The following is a 14,775-nucleotide window of genomic DNA, read 5'->3' on the forward strand; positions in this document are numbered from 1 at the left end:
TTAGTGATTTTTCCTCCTTGTTCCTAGTTTGTTCTTGGATAATTTTGCCTTCTGCAATTTTCTTTCTTTTTTTTTTTTTTTTTAATATTCTTACAATTTCTCTGCACTGTAATCTGATATTTGGATTGTTAGTATTCAAATAAGGTATATTAGGTTTCTGTGCTGTTTCATTGTTTACATATGTTTTCTTTAGTAAGCTGTCTAATCATGAAACAGTACACATTTGAAACATTTTCTGATATAATTTGGGTCTAAATCTATTCATCTGATTGTTTACTAAAATGAGACCTAATGACAGAAAATCAGGCAATTGTAAATCTATGATAGAACTTAGGTAACTGTTCTATCAATTTTCTTTCTCAATTTAATAATTGTTAGCTATGTAAAAAAACAGTTAATGAAACATTTAATGTAAGGCATATTCTTATCAGAACATAAATTTAGAAGTTTATAGCCATATAAATTGCTTTTAGCAAATAAAAACAATATGATGTTCTCTTGGTTAGTTTGCCACATGTCACTAGCTTTTTCTGTAATAGATCTAAATATTTAGGTACACAGCAGCTGGTAAATAATAGAAACAATATTACAAGGAATGAAATACATCATTGTGATTTTCAACTATTCTGCATCATTCATTCATTTCCTTCTTCCTTTCCTTCTTCCTTCTCTCACCCCCACTTCTTTACTTATTTCCTTTCTTCGTTGAGTCTCATGTATTCATTCTATCCCTCTATTTTCTTATCCTCAGGTATTGATAATTCCAATGAAAACAGATTTTTGCCAGCTGTAATCTGGCCTAGGGCAATAAAAATATAGGTACTATGTATGTATTTTTAAAGGGATATTAGAGTTAATTTGATAATAAGGTTTAGTTGTGCTGAAATAATCATTATTATAGTTAGTATAAATTGTGTTCTTTTGGTTACTAAAATTTCTCTTAAAAGACTCTTTACAACAGGATTTCATAATCTGAGGTCCTGTTGTGTTGTGTTGTGTTGTGTTGTGGTGTTTTGCTGGGGAGTAGGATGATAGCATCCAGCATATATCCATAGTGTCTGTCATCCCCAAAATTTGAAGAACTACTGTAATTTAAACAAAGCATCTGCCCAACACATAACTGTTGGATCTCTCAACTCTTGATCTTTCTCTTTAATTAACTGCATACCTTTGCCACCTTTCCCATTGGATTCTTTTGATTTGATTCTAGGTCTTTCATCCATGGTCTCCTAAGTCCTCTTCTTAAGCTTTACAAGCCTATTTGTAAATTCATATATTACGTATATAAAAGTATGCTTTCTTAAGACATTATGTATGAAATAAAACTATTTTCTTGTCTAATAATCTGATCAGAAGAATTCTCAATACAAAAGAGTGAATAGTATATTATATTTAACTTTCTGATCTGATATAGTACTTGCCATGTATAAAAAAAAGTTCTTAAAATATATTTGATAATAATGACTTAAAAGCTGATTATCACTCAGTAACTCACCTGGATGATCTGAACATCATTTCTTATTATTGGAGGGTATTTTTTTCCATAAGTTAGAAAGTATTTTGACTTGAAATACTCTTCTGTTGCTATGTATTCTGTGTATCTTTTACTGAAGAATATATTGAATTTAGGAAGATTTTAGGCTGAATTGTATATTTCCAGAAACTTTAATATGTGCAAAATCATGGTAATATTTTCTTTTGAGTCTTCTACATTTTGAGTTTAAGTGAACTCTGTTTAAAAACTACTCTGACTAAATTAATTTTTGTGTTTTTTTCAAGTTTTTATTTAAATTCTAGTTAATTAACATATAGGATAATATTGGCTTCAGGATTTAGTGATTCATCACTTACATATAATACCCAGTGCTCATCACAAGTGCCCTCCTTGATACCCATCACCCATTTAAACCCCCATTGGGGGTAGGTCACATGATTTAAAGAGTGCGGTTGTAGAATCAGAACTGTTTTTGTAGTTTAGAATCAGGACATGATAACACTACATGGCTGAATGATATGAAAAAGAAGCAGAGGAGTAACTTAAAGATAATGCAAAGAACTTATTACCAAAAGAGATACATCTAGGCAAGTTCCAAGGTCAAAAATTCCAACAGTACCAAAAGAAATTCTATTAAGTAGGCAGCAGGTGTTTATTGCTCAAATTTTTGTTCTGCAAATGGATATATATAAAGTACAAAGCATAGTTCCTGACATTTTGGAATTTACTGTCTAGATGAGGAGAGCATAATAACACAGGGGAAGACTAAGGATCGTCAAATAACAAATTCTAAAGATCGGACTGTTAGTGATTATCAGATGGTCAGGATAAACGTATATATCCCATAGTGTGTACTCAAATCTTATATTTTACTGTGTAAAAAGTATAGTTAATGAGTAGAATAAATGACATCATAGCAAACTTATTACTGTAGCCCATTTTATACTTTATTGTATCTTTTTTTAAGAAATGTTTTTTTAACGTTTTTATTTATTTTTGAGACAGAGAGAGACAGAGCATGAACGGGGGAGGGTCAGAGAGAGGGAGACACAGAATCTGAAACAGGCTCCAGGCTCCGAGCTGTCAGCACAGAGCCCGACGCGGGGCTCGAACTCACGGACTGCAAGATCATGACCAGAGCCAAAGTCGGCCGCCTAACCGACTGAGCCACCCAGGCGCCCCTATACTTTATTGTATCTTGAAACAACCTCCAGTATCTCAGTGAATATAAAGAGAAACATTTGTATAAAAACTTATTGATATAAATTTGAATTTATAAATAGCCATTATTTTTCCTTTCTTATAAAAATATAGCATCATTAAGCTTAATTAATTTATAAGCTGTTATTTAATGTATCTGGATTTTCTTTATTAAACATATTGTCATGTGGTGCCTGGATGGCTCAGCCTGGGTGGTTGAGTGTCTGACTCTTGATTTCAGCTCAGATCATGATGTCACGGTTGTGGGATTGAGCCCCACGGGTCTCTGCACTCAGTGGAGCCTGCTTGGGATTCTCTCTCTCCCTTTCCCTCTGCCCCTGCCCTGCTCGCACTCTCTCTCAAAATAAATAAATAAACTTAAAAAACAACAACAACAACATTGTCCTATTTTATTTTTACATTAATTTTTTTAAAGAAATCCCATTCAAGGAGTTTGACAGAAATTGTAAAAGAAAAAGTTTGTGGTCCATGTTATTTCATGCATGTATGATTTTACATTATAATGAGTGTATGTATATATGCTGCTTTTGGCCTTTTTCACATCATATTATAAACATTTTTTCATTCAGCTCAAATTTGTCATGTCATATTCACTGCTTATAAAATGTTCCATTGAGTTGATATGGAATAATTTAGGTAACTGCTTTACTTTTGTTGGTCATTTCTAGTTTTTCAGTATTGTAGTATTACAGTGAATGTCTTGGGGGTTTAGTTATTTTTTTTATTTTAGATTATTTGCCTAGGAAGAATTTCCAGGAGTGGAAATTACTGAGTCAAAATATATGATTTACATATGTTTGTTTACTCATTCATTATATAATTTATGTCTGTCTTTTAAAGAAGTATTGCAATAGTTTTAATCCCATGCCCAGTTTCCTTGCGAATCCAGAGGTGTGCTGTTGTACATAGATTTGGAGGACTTGAAGTTTACATGTGTGAAAAATAATGTAGTCATAACTATACCCCTACTTATTAAGAAGTGTTCTTTCCAATGTAATTTTTTTTGTAATTTTCAGTGACTGATGGAACTAATTTTTCATTTCTTCCAGAATGCATGTGATGCAGAAAAGTCTTATGAAGTGTTACTGAGCTTTGTGATAAGTGAACTGTCTAAAGGAAAGTTATACCATGAAGAAGGAACTCAGGAGTGTGCAATGGTATGCTCTAGGTGTAGAGATTATTTGTTAAAAATTTAGATTTTGTTGCCATTATGAATATAATTTTTAAGCTGTATCTATTAGAGAATGAATTGTTTAAATTCTCTTTTTTGACTTTAGGTTAGCCCTATTGCTTGGTCTCCTGAATCCATGGAAAAATACTTACAGGACTTCTGCTTACCTTTCCTCAGAATCACCAGCCTTCTTCAGCACCACCTTTTTGGGGAAGATTTACCTAGCTGCCAGGTATAATTTGGGATAGTATTTATATGCAGGACTGTCATGCAAGTGTATGTTAGTCTAACTCAAAAGGAATAAATATTTAGAACATTTACTATTAATGTTATTTTTTTGTATTTGCTAGCATCCACTCATTTTTATGATATTACTAATATTTGATATTAGAGCACTTTTAGATGAGATCAGTGATAATAAATGCCCAATACTTGTATAGGATCATAGTATTCATATTGATATATTTAGCATTATTTTTATCATATTGATAAATTAATCACTGATCATCATCTGCCTTTCTATCCTTTTAAAAGTTATGTTGATCAGAAAGCTCGTTGTCTGAAGACATGACGGCATTTATATAACTTTAGGACAGGAAAATGCTCAGTTTGTAGCCAGTTAAGTTAAAAATTTGGATATATTAGTGGTTTAGCCTGTTTCATAAAACTGTGGGTTGATGTGAGTAGGCAAGAAAGTGACAGAATGGGGAACCACTATGTTTATAGGGTTATAATCCTGACATTATCTCCCATCTGTTTCCAGGGAATTTGATATTAATTCCATGGGAATTAAGACATTTATCATATATATGGCCTTTGAAACCTGTAGTATATCAGAATTAAGCAGTTGATTGTTCTTTCTGTCTTAAGTAATTGACCATTGCATTAAATAGTTTGGATTGTTTGGTTTTTTCAAATGATTCAAGATAAACTCTATACATTTGTCTTTGAAACATTCAGAATTTATGGACATTGAATAAATTAAAACTGTTCATCCATTAGATTTTCTTTCATAGGTGTTTTATTTTTAAATTTCAACTTAAAAGTGTTTTCTTCTGCCATACAGTAGTTGTGCCTTATCCATGGGGAATATGTTCTAAGGCTCCTAGTGTATGCCTGAAACTGGGATAGTGCTGAACCCTATATATATTATGTATTTTTTCTCTGTACATAAATATCTATGATAAAGTTTAATTTATAAATTAGGCATAGTAAGAGATTAACAACTAATAATGAAACAATTATAAGAGTATACTATAATAAAAGTTAGGTGAATGCTGTCTCTCTCTTAAAATAACTGTATTCACCCTTCTTGTGATAATGTGAGATGACAAAATACCAACAGGATGAGACGAAGTTAGGTGAATGATGTGTAGGCATTGTGATGTAGTGTTAAGTTACTATTGACCTTCTAACTATATATCAGAAGATGGATCATCTGTTTCTGAACCACAGTTGACCACCAGTAACTGAAACCACAGAAAACAAAACTGGGATAAGGGGGAACTACTGTCTGAGCATCTTCAAGCATGCGGGAGATTAATTTTTTAAAAATATGCTACTTCATTAATTTTTCTTTCTTCACATTTAAAGGCCATAGGCCGTGGCTCTTTGTATGCTTATTACCTTATGGTTTATTTTATCATTTGTTTTTATTGGAAGTTATTTTTCTCCCATAAGTTGGACATTATCTGGAAGCAGAAGCTCTTGAACTGGGCATTGAAAGTTGGTTGGGGGTTGGGTGTACAGTGATGCCTATAGTAGAGCACCAGGCACATGCTTAGAACAGGGAAGGAATGCATCAATTAGGAGGCCTGAAAGGAGCAGTGCTACTTAGTGTTAGAAATACATTAAGGGGAAGTTGTAGTGAATCTTGAATTTCACATGAAGAAATTTGGACCATTGAAAGATTTGGGACAAAAATGTGACATGATTCAAATTTTATTTCAGGATGAAATTTCATTCTAATATTAGACAGATTTGAGACTGTGAGGAATGGGGTGCCTGGGAACAGAAAAGCTAGTTGGGGAAGGACATAATAGAAATAGAAGAGGATAGGGAGCAATTAAAGATTACAGAGGTGGAATAGTCAGGATTTGACAGCTAGTTGAACATGTGGGAGTCAAGGGAGAAGAGAGAGTCACACTGTACTTGGGTTTTGGGCCTCTGAGACTTGAACCTTTCTGGTATAGTTAATAGAAGGAGGAAGTATGGAACAAATCTCTGGGTCAGACCTGAGTGAAAGAATTTTGCATATATTCAAGTTGAGGGGTTGTTTGGATATGGATATATTCAACTGAAGTTAGATTACAACTTTAGGTAGAAGTTCTCTTTTTGTTTAGATTTCTGTCATCTGTGTAATCTAACTTTTGTAGATTTCACATTTTTTTCTTTGTGTCACTTTCATTTAATTTTTTTGGTTAGCGATATATTTATTCTCACAAATACTTTTATAATCAATTTGTCAATTTTCTTCCAGTAGCCTACAAGATGTTAGATGAGAATTGCTTTGAACATGTAGTTTTAAGACATTGAACATAGTTTATATGTCCATTCAGGGCTTCTTTTAATTTTCATAGAATTTTTAAATTGTCATCTTTTTTATGTGTACTTTATTTCTGAGAGAGAGAGGCGAGAGAGCACAAGTGGGGAGGGGCAGAGAGAGGGGGACAGAGGATCCGAAGCAGGCTCCGTGCTGAAAGGAGTGAGCCTGATGTGAGGCTTGAACTCATAAACTGCAAGATCATGACTTGAGCTGAAGTCAGATGCTCAACCAACTGAGCTACCCAGGCACTCCTAAAATTGTCATCTTAAAGTCTGGAACATTCTTCATAAAGTGAACCCAAAAGGCTTTATGGTTTTAGTTTCTTTCTAAATGATGTGTTATTTCTGTGACACTGATTACTTCTTGCTGATATAGAATAATACTATTAATTTTGGTGTGTTCTTGTAACTGGTCACTTGCTGAACTCTTACTAATTCGAATAGTTTGCCTGTTGATTCTTTTAGGTGCTTTATGTAATTATCATATCATCTGAAAATAATGAGAATGTTGTCTCTTTCCTTCAAATATTTATTTTTCTATTATTGTCTTAATACATGTCTAGTGAGTATTTTGAACAGTGGATGTAACAGGCAGCATCCTTTTTTTTTTTAAGTCATTTTTTTTTTTAATTTACATCCAAATTAGCATATAGTGCAACAATGATTTCGGGAGTAGATTCCTTAGTGCCCCTTACCCATTTAGCCCATGCCCCTTCCCACAACCCCTCCAGTAACCCTCAGTTTGTTCTCCATATTTATGAGTCTCTTCTGTTTTGTCCTCCTCCCTGTTTTTATATTATTTTTGTTTCCCTTCCCTTATGTTCATCTGTTTTGTCTCTTAAAGTCCTCATATGAGTGAAGTCCTATGATTTTTGTCTTTCTCTGACTAATTTCATTTAGCATAATACCCTCCATTTCATCCACGTAGTTTCAAATGGCAAGATTTCATTCTTTTTGATTGCCGAGTAATACTCCATTGTATATACATACCACATCTTCTTTATCCATTCATCCATCGATGGACATTTGGGCTCTTTCCATACTTTGGCTATTGTTGAGAGTGCTGCTATAAACATGGGGGTGCATGTGTCCCTTCGAAACAGTGCATATGTATCCCTTGGATAAATGCCTAGTAGTGCAATTGCTTGGTCATAGGGTAGTTCTGTTTTTAGTTTTTTGAGGAACCTCCATACTCTTGTCCAGAGTGGCTGTATCAGCTTGCATTCTCACCAACAATGCAAAAGAGATCCTCTTTGCATCCTCGCCAACATCTGTTGTTGCCTGAGTTGTTAATGTTAGCCATTCTGACAGGTGTGAGGTGGTATCTCATTGTGGTTTTGATTTGTATTTCCCTGATGATGAGTGATGTTGAGCATTTTTTCATGTGTCAGTTGGCCATCTGGATGTCTTCTTTGGAGAAGTGTCTATTCATGTCTTTTGCCCATTTCTTCCCTGGATTATTTGTTTTTTGGATGTTGAGTTTGATAAGTTCTTTATAGATTTTGGATACTAACCCTTTATCTGTGTCATTTGCAAATATCTTCTCCCATTCTGTTGGTTGCCTTTTAGTTTTGCTGATTGTTTCCTTCACTGTGCAGAAACTTTTTATTTTGATGAGGTCCCAGTATTTCATTTTTGCTTTTCTTTCCCTTGCCTCTGGAGATGTGTTGAGTAAGAAGTTGCTGCGGCCAAGTACAAAGAGGTTTTTGCCTGCTTTCTCCTGGAGGATTTTGATGGCTTCCTGTCTTACATTTGTGCCTTTCACCCATTTTGAGTTTATTTTTGTGTGTGGTGTAAGAAAGTGGTCCAGGTTCATTCTTCTGCATGTCGCTGTCCAGTTTTCCCAGCACCACTTGCTGAAGAGACTGTCTTTATTCCATTGGATATTCTTTCCTGCTTTGTCAAAGAGTAGTTGGCCATATGTTTGTGGGTCCATTTCTGGGTTCTCTATTCTGTTCCATTGATCTGAGTGTCTGTTCTTGTGCCAGGACCATACTGTCTTGATGATTACAGCTTTGCAGTATAGCTTGAAGTCCGGGATTGTGATGCCTCCTGCTTTGGTTTTCTTTTTCAAGATCGCTTTGGCTATTCGGGGGTCTTTTCTGGTTCTATACAAAGTTTAGGATTATTTGTTCTAGCTCTGTGAAGAATGCTGGTGTTATTTTGACAGGGATTGCATTGAATATGTAGATTGTTTTGGGTAGTATCAACATTTTAACGATATTTGTTCTTCCTATCCAGGAGCATGGAATCTTTTTTCATTTTTTTGTGTCTTCTTCAGTTTCTTTCATAAGCTTTCTGTAGTTTTCAGTGTATAGATTTTTCACCTCTTTGGTTAGATTTATTCCTAGGTGTTTTATGGTTTTTGGTGCAACTGTAAATGGGATCGATTCCTTGATTTCTCTTTCTGTCGCTTCATTGTTGGTGTATAGGAATGCAACCGATTTCTGTGCGTTGATTTTATATCCTGCAACTTTGCTGAATTCATGAATCAATGGTAGCAATTTTTTGGAGGAATCTTCTGGGTTTTCTATATAGAGTATCATGTCATCTGCGAAGAGTGAAAGTTTGACCTCCTTCTGGCTGATTTGGATGCCTTTTATTTCTTTGTGTTGTCTGATTGCAGAGGCTAAGACTTCCAATACTATGTTGAATAACAGTGGCGAGAGTGGACATCCCTGTCTTGTCCCTGACCTTAGGGGGAAAGCTCTTAGTTTTTCCCCACTGAGGATGATATTAGTGTTGGTTCATTCATATATGACTTTTATGATCTTGAGGTATGCTCCTTCTATCCCTACTTTCTTGAGGGTTTTTATCAAGAAAGGAGGCAGCATCCTTTTTTGTACCCTATCCTAAGAGACTTCTTTTAAAGTTTCCTGTGCATTTCTTTTTGTTTCTTTTTTATTATTATTATAAATGGAATTATTTAAAATTATATTTTCTAGTATGTTGCTAAGATGTAGAAATCCAACTGGATTTTTGAACATTAATCATCTACATTTATCCACCTTGCTAATAAATTCTATGATTATTTGTAATAGACAGTAGACTCTTGAGTTTCACAAGACATTTAAAAAAATTTTTTTAACATTTTGGTAAGCATGGGAATTCATCAAGAATGGTACCTAGTACGTATTCCAGCACAACATTCTGCTCTCCACAGTAATCTTTAGACTTCCTAATTTGGTTAAATGTCTTAACCTAACACTATTTCTACTACTATGGTAGTAGAGGGCTAATTATAGTAAACTATATGGTTCTCCTATATTTTCTCCTACTTAAATGCAGCCTGTCTTATTTATCCCCTAACTCCGGAATTCTTACAGAGGGACTTCAGGTAATTTTTGAATTCCATAGCATTACCTGTAAAATGTTTGTGTATGTGTATTTTTCTTAGAAAAAAGAGTCTGGTTATCAGACTCTTCTAGGGGACCTTGATTATCACCACCATCCCAACATTTGAAAATCAGTGCTCTAATATATCTCCTTTAATTCTTTTTTCTCTCTTCTGTCAAACAATAGTTTTGCCATGAATATTTACATTGATAGCTAGCATTTATTGTATACCGACTACATGCTAAGCACTGTTAAGTGCTTTGCGTTTGAATTCATTTAAGTTCCACAACAATTCTGAGATGGCTGTTATAGTCCTCACTTTACAGACAAGTAAACAGGCCCAGAGCTGAATAATCTGCTCAAGACTCACAGCTAGTATTTAAAGCAGCCAGGATTTGAACACAGTCAGTCTGCATGCCAAATCTGAACTATCACCGTCTGAACTGTGCTACTGCTTGCTACACAAAACTTTTTTTGAAGCACTGAGTTTTCTTCTAGTATTCAGTCTATAAAAACTGTTAAAATATTGCATGTTGTACTCTCTTTGAATCTCAATACAATTGTGAATACTTCATCTATAGGTGTCTCTTTTAGTACAATAATAGGATGATCAATTTATTGATAGCTGAATAGACATGGAAATAGCCAAAAAAAATTGAAAACATCTGAAGTATCCATCAATGAGAAGCTTGTTAAATAAATTGTGTTTTTTTTCATACAATGGAATACTCTTCAGAAGAGAATAGAGGGCACCTGGGTGGCTCTGTTGGTTGAGCATCTGTCTTCGGCTCAGGTCATGGTCTCGCAGTCCATGAGTTTGAGCCCCATGTTAGGCTCTGTGCTGGCAGCTCAGAGCCTGGAGCCTGCTTGAGATCCTGGTCTCCCTCTCTCTCTCTCTGCCCTTCTGGCACTCATGTTCTGTCTCTCTCTCTCTCTCCCACAAAAAATAAATAAACATTAAAAACAATTTTTTAAAGAAAAGAATAGAAAGTTTTCTATGTATTAATATGGAAAAATCTCAAAAATATTTTAAGTAAACAAAGGCAAGGTATGCTTATATTAAATTCAGTAGGGGGAAAATAGTGGTTTATACACACACACACACACACACACACACACACACACACACACTCTGGAAAAATACATTAAAAAATTATGGTCAGTTCTAGGGCGCCTAGATGGCTCAGTCGGTTAAGCATCCGACTTCGGCTCAGGTCATGATCTCACGGTTTGTGAGTTCGAGCCCCACATCGGGCTCTGTGCTGACAGCTCAGAGCCTGGAGCCTACTTCCGATTCTGTGTCTCCCTCTCTCTCTGCCTCTCGCCTGCTCATGCTCTGTCTCTGTCTCAAAAATAAATAAAACATTTAAAAAAAAATTATGGTCAGTTCTTACCTAGGAGTTGGGATTGTGAGTTTGAGATTTGTATCGAAAGGGAACAGAGATGGTTGAAAGTTTTGTTTTTTAATGATATCTTTTCATACTTCCTAGTGTTTAAATATTATAAACATACTCTGCAATAATTATGTTTGCAGAAAAGAAAAATATATATTTTTTGAACAGGTAATGTATTCATAGTTTTCAAAATTCAAAAGTACAAACAGTTTCTTTTTTTAAAAAGTTTTTATTTAAATTCCAGTTAGTTACCATACAGTATAATACTAGTTTCAGATGTACAATATAGTGATTTAAGCGCTATCATACAACACCTGGTGTTCATCACGGAAAGTGCACTCCTTAATCCCCACCGCGTATTTGACCCATCTCCCCACCCACTTCCCCTCTGATAACCATCAATTTGTTCTCTCAGACAATTTTTTTCCCCTTTGCTCGTTTGTTTCTTAAAATCCACATGTGAGTGAAATCATATGGCATATGGTATTTGTCTTACTCCGCTTAACTTATTTCGCTTAGCATAATACATTCTAGCTCCATAGATGTCATTGCAAATGGCAAGGTTTCATTCGTTTTGATGGCTGAGTAATACTTCATTGTACATATATACCACATCTTATCCATTCATCCATCAATGGGCACTTGAGCTGCTTTTATAATTTGGCTGTTGTTGATAATGCTGCTCTAAACATTGGGGGTGCATGTGCCCCTTCAAGTCAGTATTTTTGTATCCTTTGGGGTAAATACCTAGTAGTGCAATTGCTGGGTCATAGGGTAGTTCTATTTTTAACTTTCTGAGGAGCCTCCATACTGTTTTCCAGAGTGGCTGCACCAGTTTGCATTCCCACCAACAGTGTAAGGGGGCTCCCCTTTTTCCGCATCGTTGCTAATATCTGTTGTTTCCTGTGTTGTTAGTTTAAGCCATTCTGACAGGTGTGAGGTGGTATCTCACTGTGGTTTTGATTTGTATTTCTCTGATGATGAGTGATGTTTCATATGTCTGTTAACCATCTGTATGCCTTCTTTGAAAAAGTGTCTGTCCATGTCTTCTGCCCATTTCTTAACTGGATTATTTGTTTTTTGGCTGTTGAGTTTGATAAGTTCTTTATAGATTTTGGATACTAACCCTTTATCAGATAATGTTGTTTGTAAATATCTTCTCCCATTCCATAGATTACTTTTTAGTTTTGTTGATTATTTCCTTCACTGTGCAGAAGGTGTTTTGTCTTGATGAAGTCTCAGTAGTTCATGTTTGCTTTTGTTTCCCTTGCCTCTGGAAACGTGTCTAGTTAGAAGTTGCTACACCTGATGCCTAAGAGGTTACTGCCTGTGTTCTCCTGTAGGATTTTGATGGTTTCCTGTCACACATTTAGATCTTTCATCCATTTTGTATTTATTTTTGTGTATGGTATAAGAAAGTGATCCAGTTTCATTCTTCTGCATGTTGCTGTCCAATTTTCCCAACACCACTGGTTGAGGAGACTTTTTTTCCATTTGTTATTCTTTCCTGCTTTGTTGAAGATTAGTTGACCATATAGTTGTGGGTTAATTTCTGGGTTTTCTGTTCTGTTCCATTGATTTCTGTGTCTATTTTTGTGCCAGTACCATACTGTTTTGGTGACTATAGCTTTGTAATATAACTTGAAGTCCAGAATTGTGATGCCTCCAGCTTTGCTTTTCCTTTTCAAGATGGGCTTTGGCTATTTAGGGTCCTTAGAGATCATTTCATATTCAATATATGAAGATCTTCCTCATTTTGTTTTACAGATTCAGAATATTTCATTGTATGAGGTACCAGGATTTATTTAATCAGTCCTCCATTAATAAATATTTGGGTTATTTCTAGTCCTTTGCTCTTTGTAAATGATACAACAATGAATAATAGTATATGCAAGTAATTTTGCATGTTTTTTTTTATTGTATTTGTAGAATAAATTCTTTGAAGTGATTTGCTGTGGCAGCCCTTACACGCACTTATAGTTATGATGGTTGTTACCAAACTACCCTTAATTGAAGTTGTACCAATTATGTTGACAGTAATGTATGAGAGTTTCCCTATATTGTACTTGTATCTACTTAGTGTGTTATCACACTGTTTGATTTTTGCCTCTAGATCTTTTGTCTAGGTAAAATATATCTGAGTGTAGTTTTTATTAGCATTCCTCCTAAGGTTGAGCATGTTCCATATTTAGGAGCCATTTTCTTTCACTCCAATTTACTTGTTATATAGCACTTCTTTTGAAAATAATTAGAGAATGAAAAAATTAAAAAGATAATTTACTGTCTGATCTTGAAAAAAGTATCTCATGACTTTTCTTTGTTTAGAATAATCTGCCACTCTGTTTTGTTTAAGTTGAATGGGAAACTTTTCTTTCATTTTTTATTTCTTTCATAAATTTTTCCTCAGCTATGATTCTTTCATTTTAGTGAACTGCATTTGGACTCAGTATCTGCTTCATAAAATACAGGCCAAGTAATCATGAAGTAGCCTAGGAATCCCAGGAGAAAAGAAATACGTTTATGTAAATCTTTGTTAATTTTTATTGATCGTTGGATTTCCTGTCACAAAGATGAAAATGTTGCTATTTTTCTACCATTGGTAGTTCCCTTTTTCTCAGGTTATTTTTGTGCCTTACATTAGAAATAACTGTCTTCTCTCAATACAGCAGGAAGATAAATCATTTATAAATATATATGCACAAAACAACAAAACTCCAAATTACATATGCAGAAATTGACAGAATTGAAAGAAAAAACAGACAAATCCACAATTACAACTAGAGATTTCAGGGTTCTTTCTTACTAGTCAATAACAAGTAGACAGATAACCAAATAGTATAAATGTTATCTGAATAATACTATCAATCAACTTGGTGTAATGACATCTATAGAATACTTCACCAAACAATAATAGAATGCATATTTTTTACTAGTGTACATGAAATATTCACCAGAATATACCATATGCCAAGCCATAATGCAAGTATCAATAAATTCAGAAGAACTGAAATCATACAACACATTTCTGCCACACAGGAATTAAATTAGAAATCAATAACAAAAAATATGGAAATCCCCAAATGTGTGGGAATTAAGCAACATACTTTTAAATAACTTACATTAGATCAGAAATTCCGAGGAAATTAGAAAATACTTAAACTGAGTGAAAATGAAAACACAGCATAGCAAAAAAGTGGGATGCTGCTAAAGCAGTCCTTGGAGAGATACAGCTTCAAATGCTTATATTTAAAAAGAAGAAAGTTCTAAGGGCACCTAGATAGCTCAGTCAGTTAAATGTCCTAGTCTTGATTTCAGCTCAGATCTCAGGTCATGAGGTCAAGCCCTGCATGGGGCTCTGCACTGATAGCACCAAGCCTGCTTGAGATCCTCTCTCTCCTTCTGTCTCTGCCCCCGCCCCCACACAAAAAAGTAAGTAAATTAACATTTAAAAAATTGAAGAAACTTCTCAAGTCATTTGTCTAAATTTCTACTTTATGAAGCTTCTAGTTTCAAATTAGACCCCGAGCAATTAAAAGAAAGGAAATTACAAAAATTAGAGCAGAAATCAATGAAGGAGTAATGAAGAGACAGTAGAGGAATTCAGTGAGTCGAAA

General features: G+C 34.6%; 1 protein-coding gene across 3 annotated transcripts in view; it reads left to right on the forward strand.

Annotated features, from left to right (window-relative positions):
- UBR3 (ubiquitin protein ligase E3 component n-recognin 3) overlaps positions 1 to 14,775 on the forward strand; it is a 234,227-nt gene that overhangs the window by 205,982 nt on the left and 13,470 nt on the right. For all 3 annotated transcript variants that reach the window (XM_042994657.1, XM_042994658.1, XM_042994659.1), the window contains exons 34-35: positions 3,766 to 3,873; positions 3,994 to 4,119. In XM_042994657.1, coding sequence (XP_042850591.1) covers positions 3,766 to 3,873; positions 3,994 to 4,119 — 234 coding nt within the window. The remainder of the gene's footprint in view (positions 1 to 3,765; positions 3,874 to 3,993; positions 4,120 to 14,775) is intronic.

This window comes from Panthera tigris, chromosome C1, assembly GCF_018350195.1.
Source record: "Panthera tigris isolate Pti1 chromosome C1, P.tigris_Pti1_mat1.1, whole genome shotgun sequence".
Taxonomy (NCBI): Eukaryota; Metazoa; Chordata; class Mammalia; order Carnivora; family Felidae; genus Panthera; species Panthera tigris.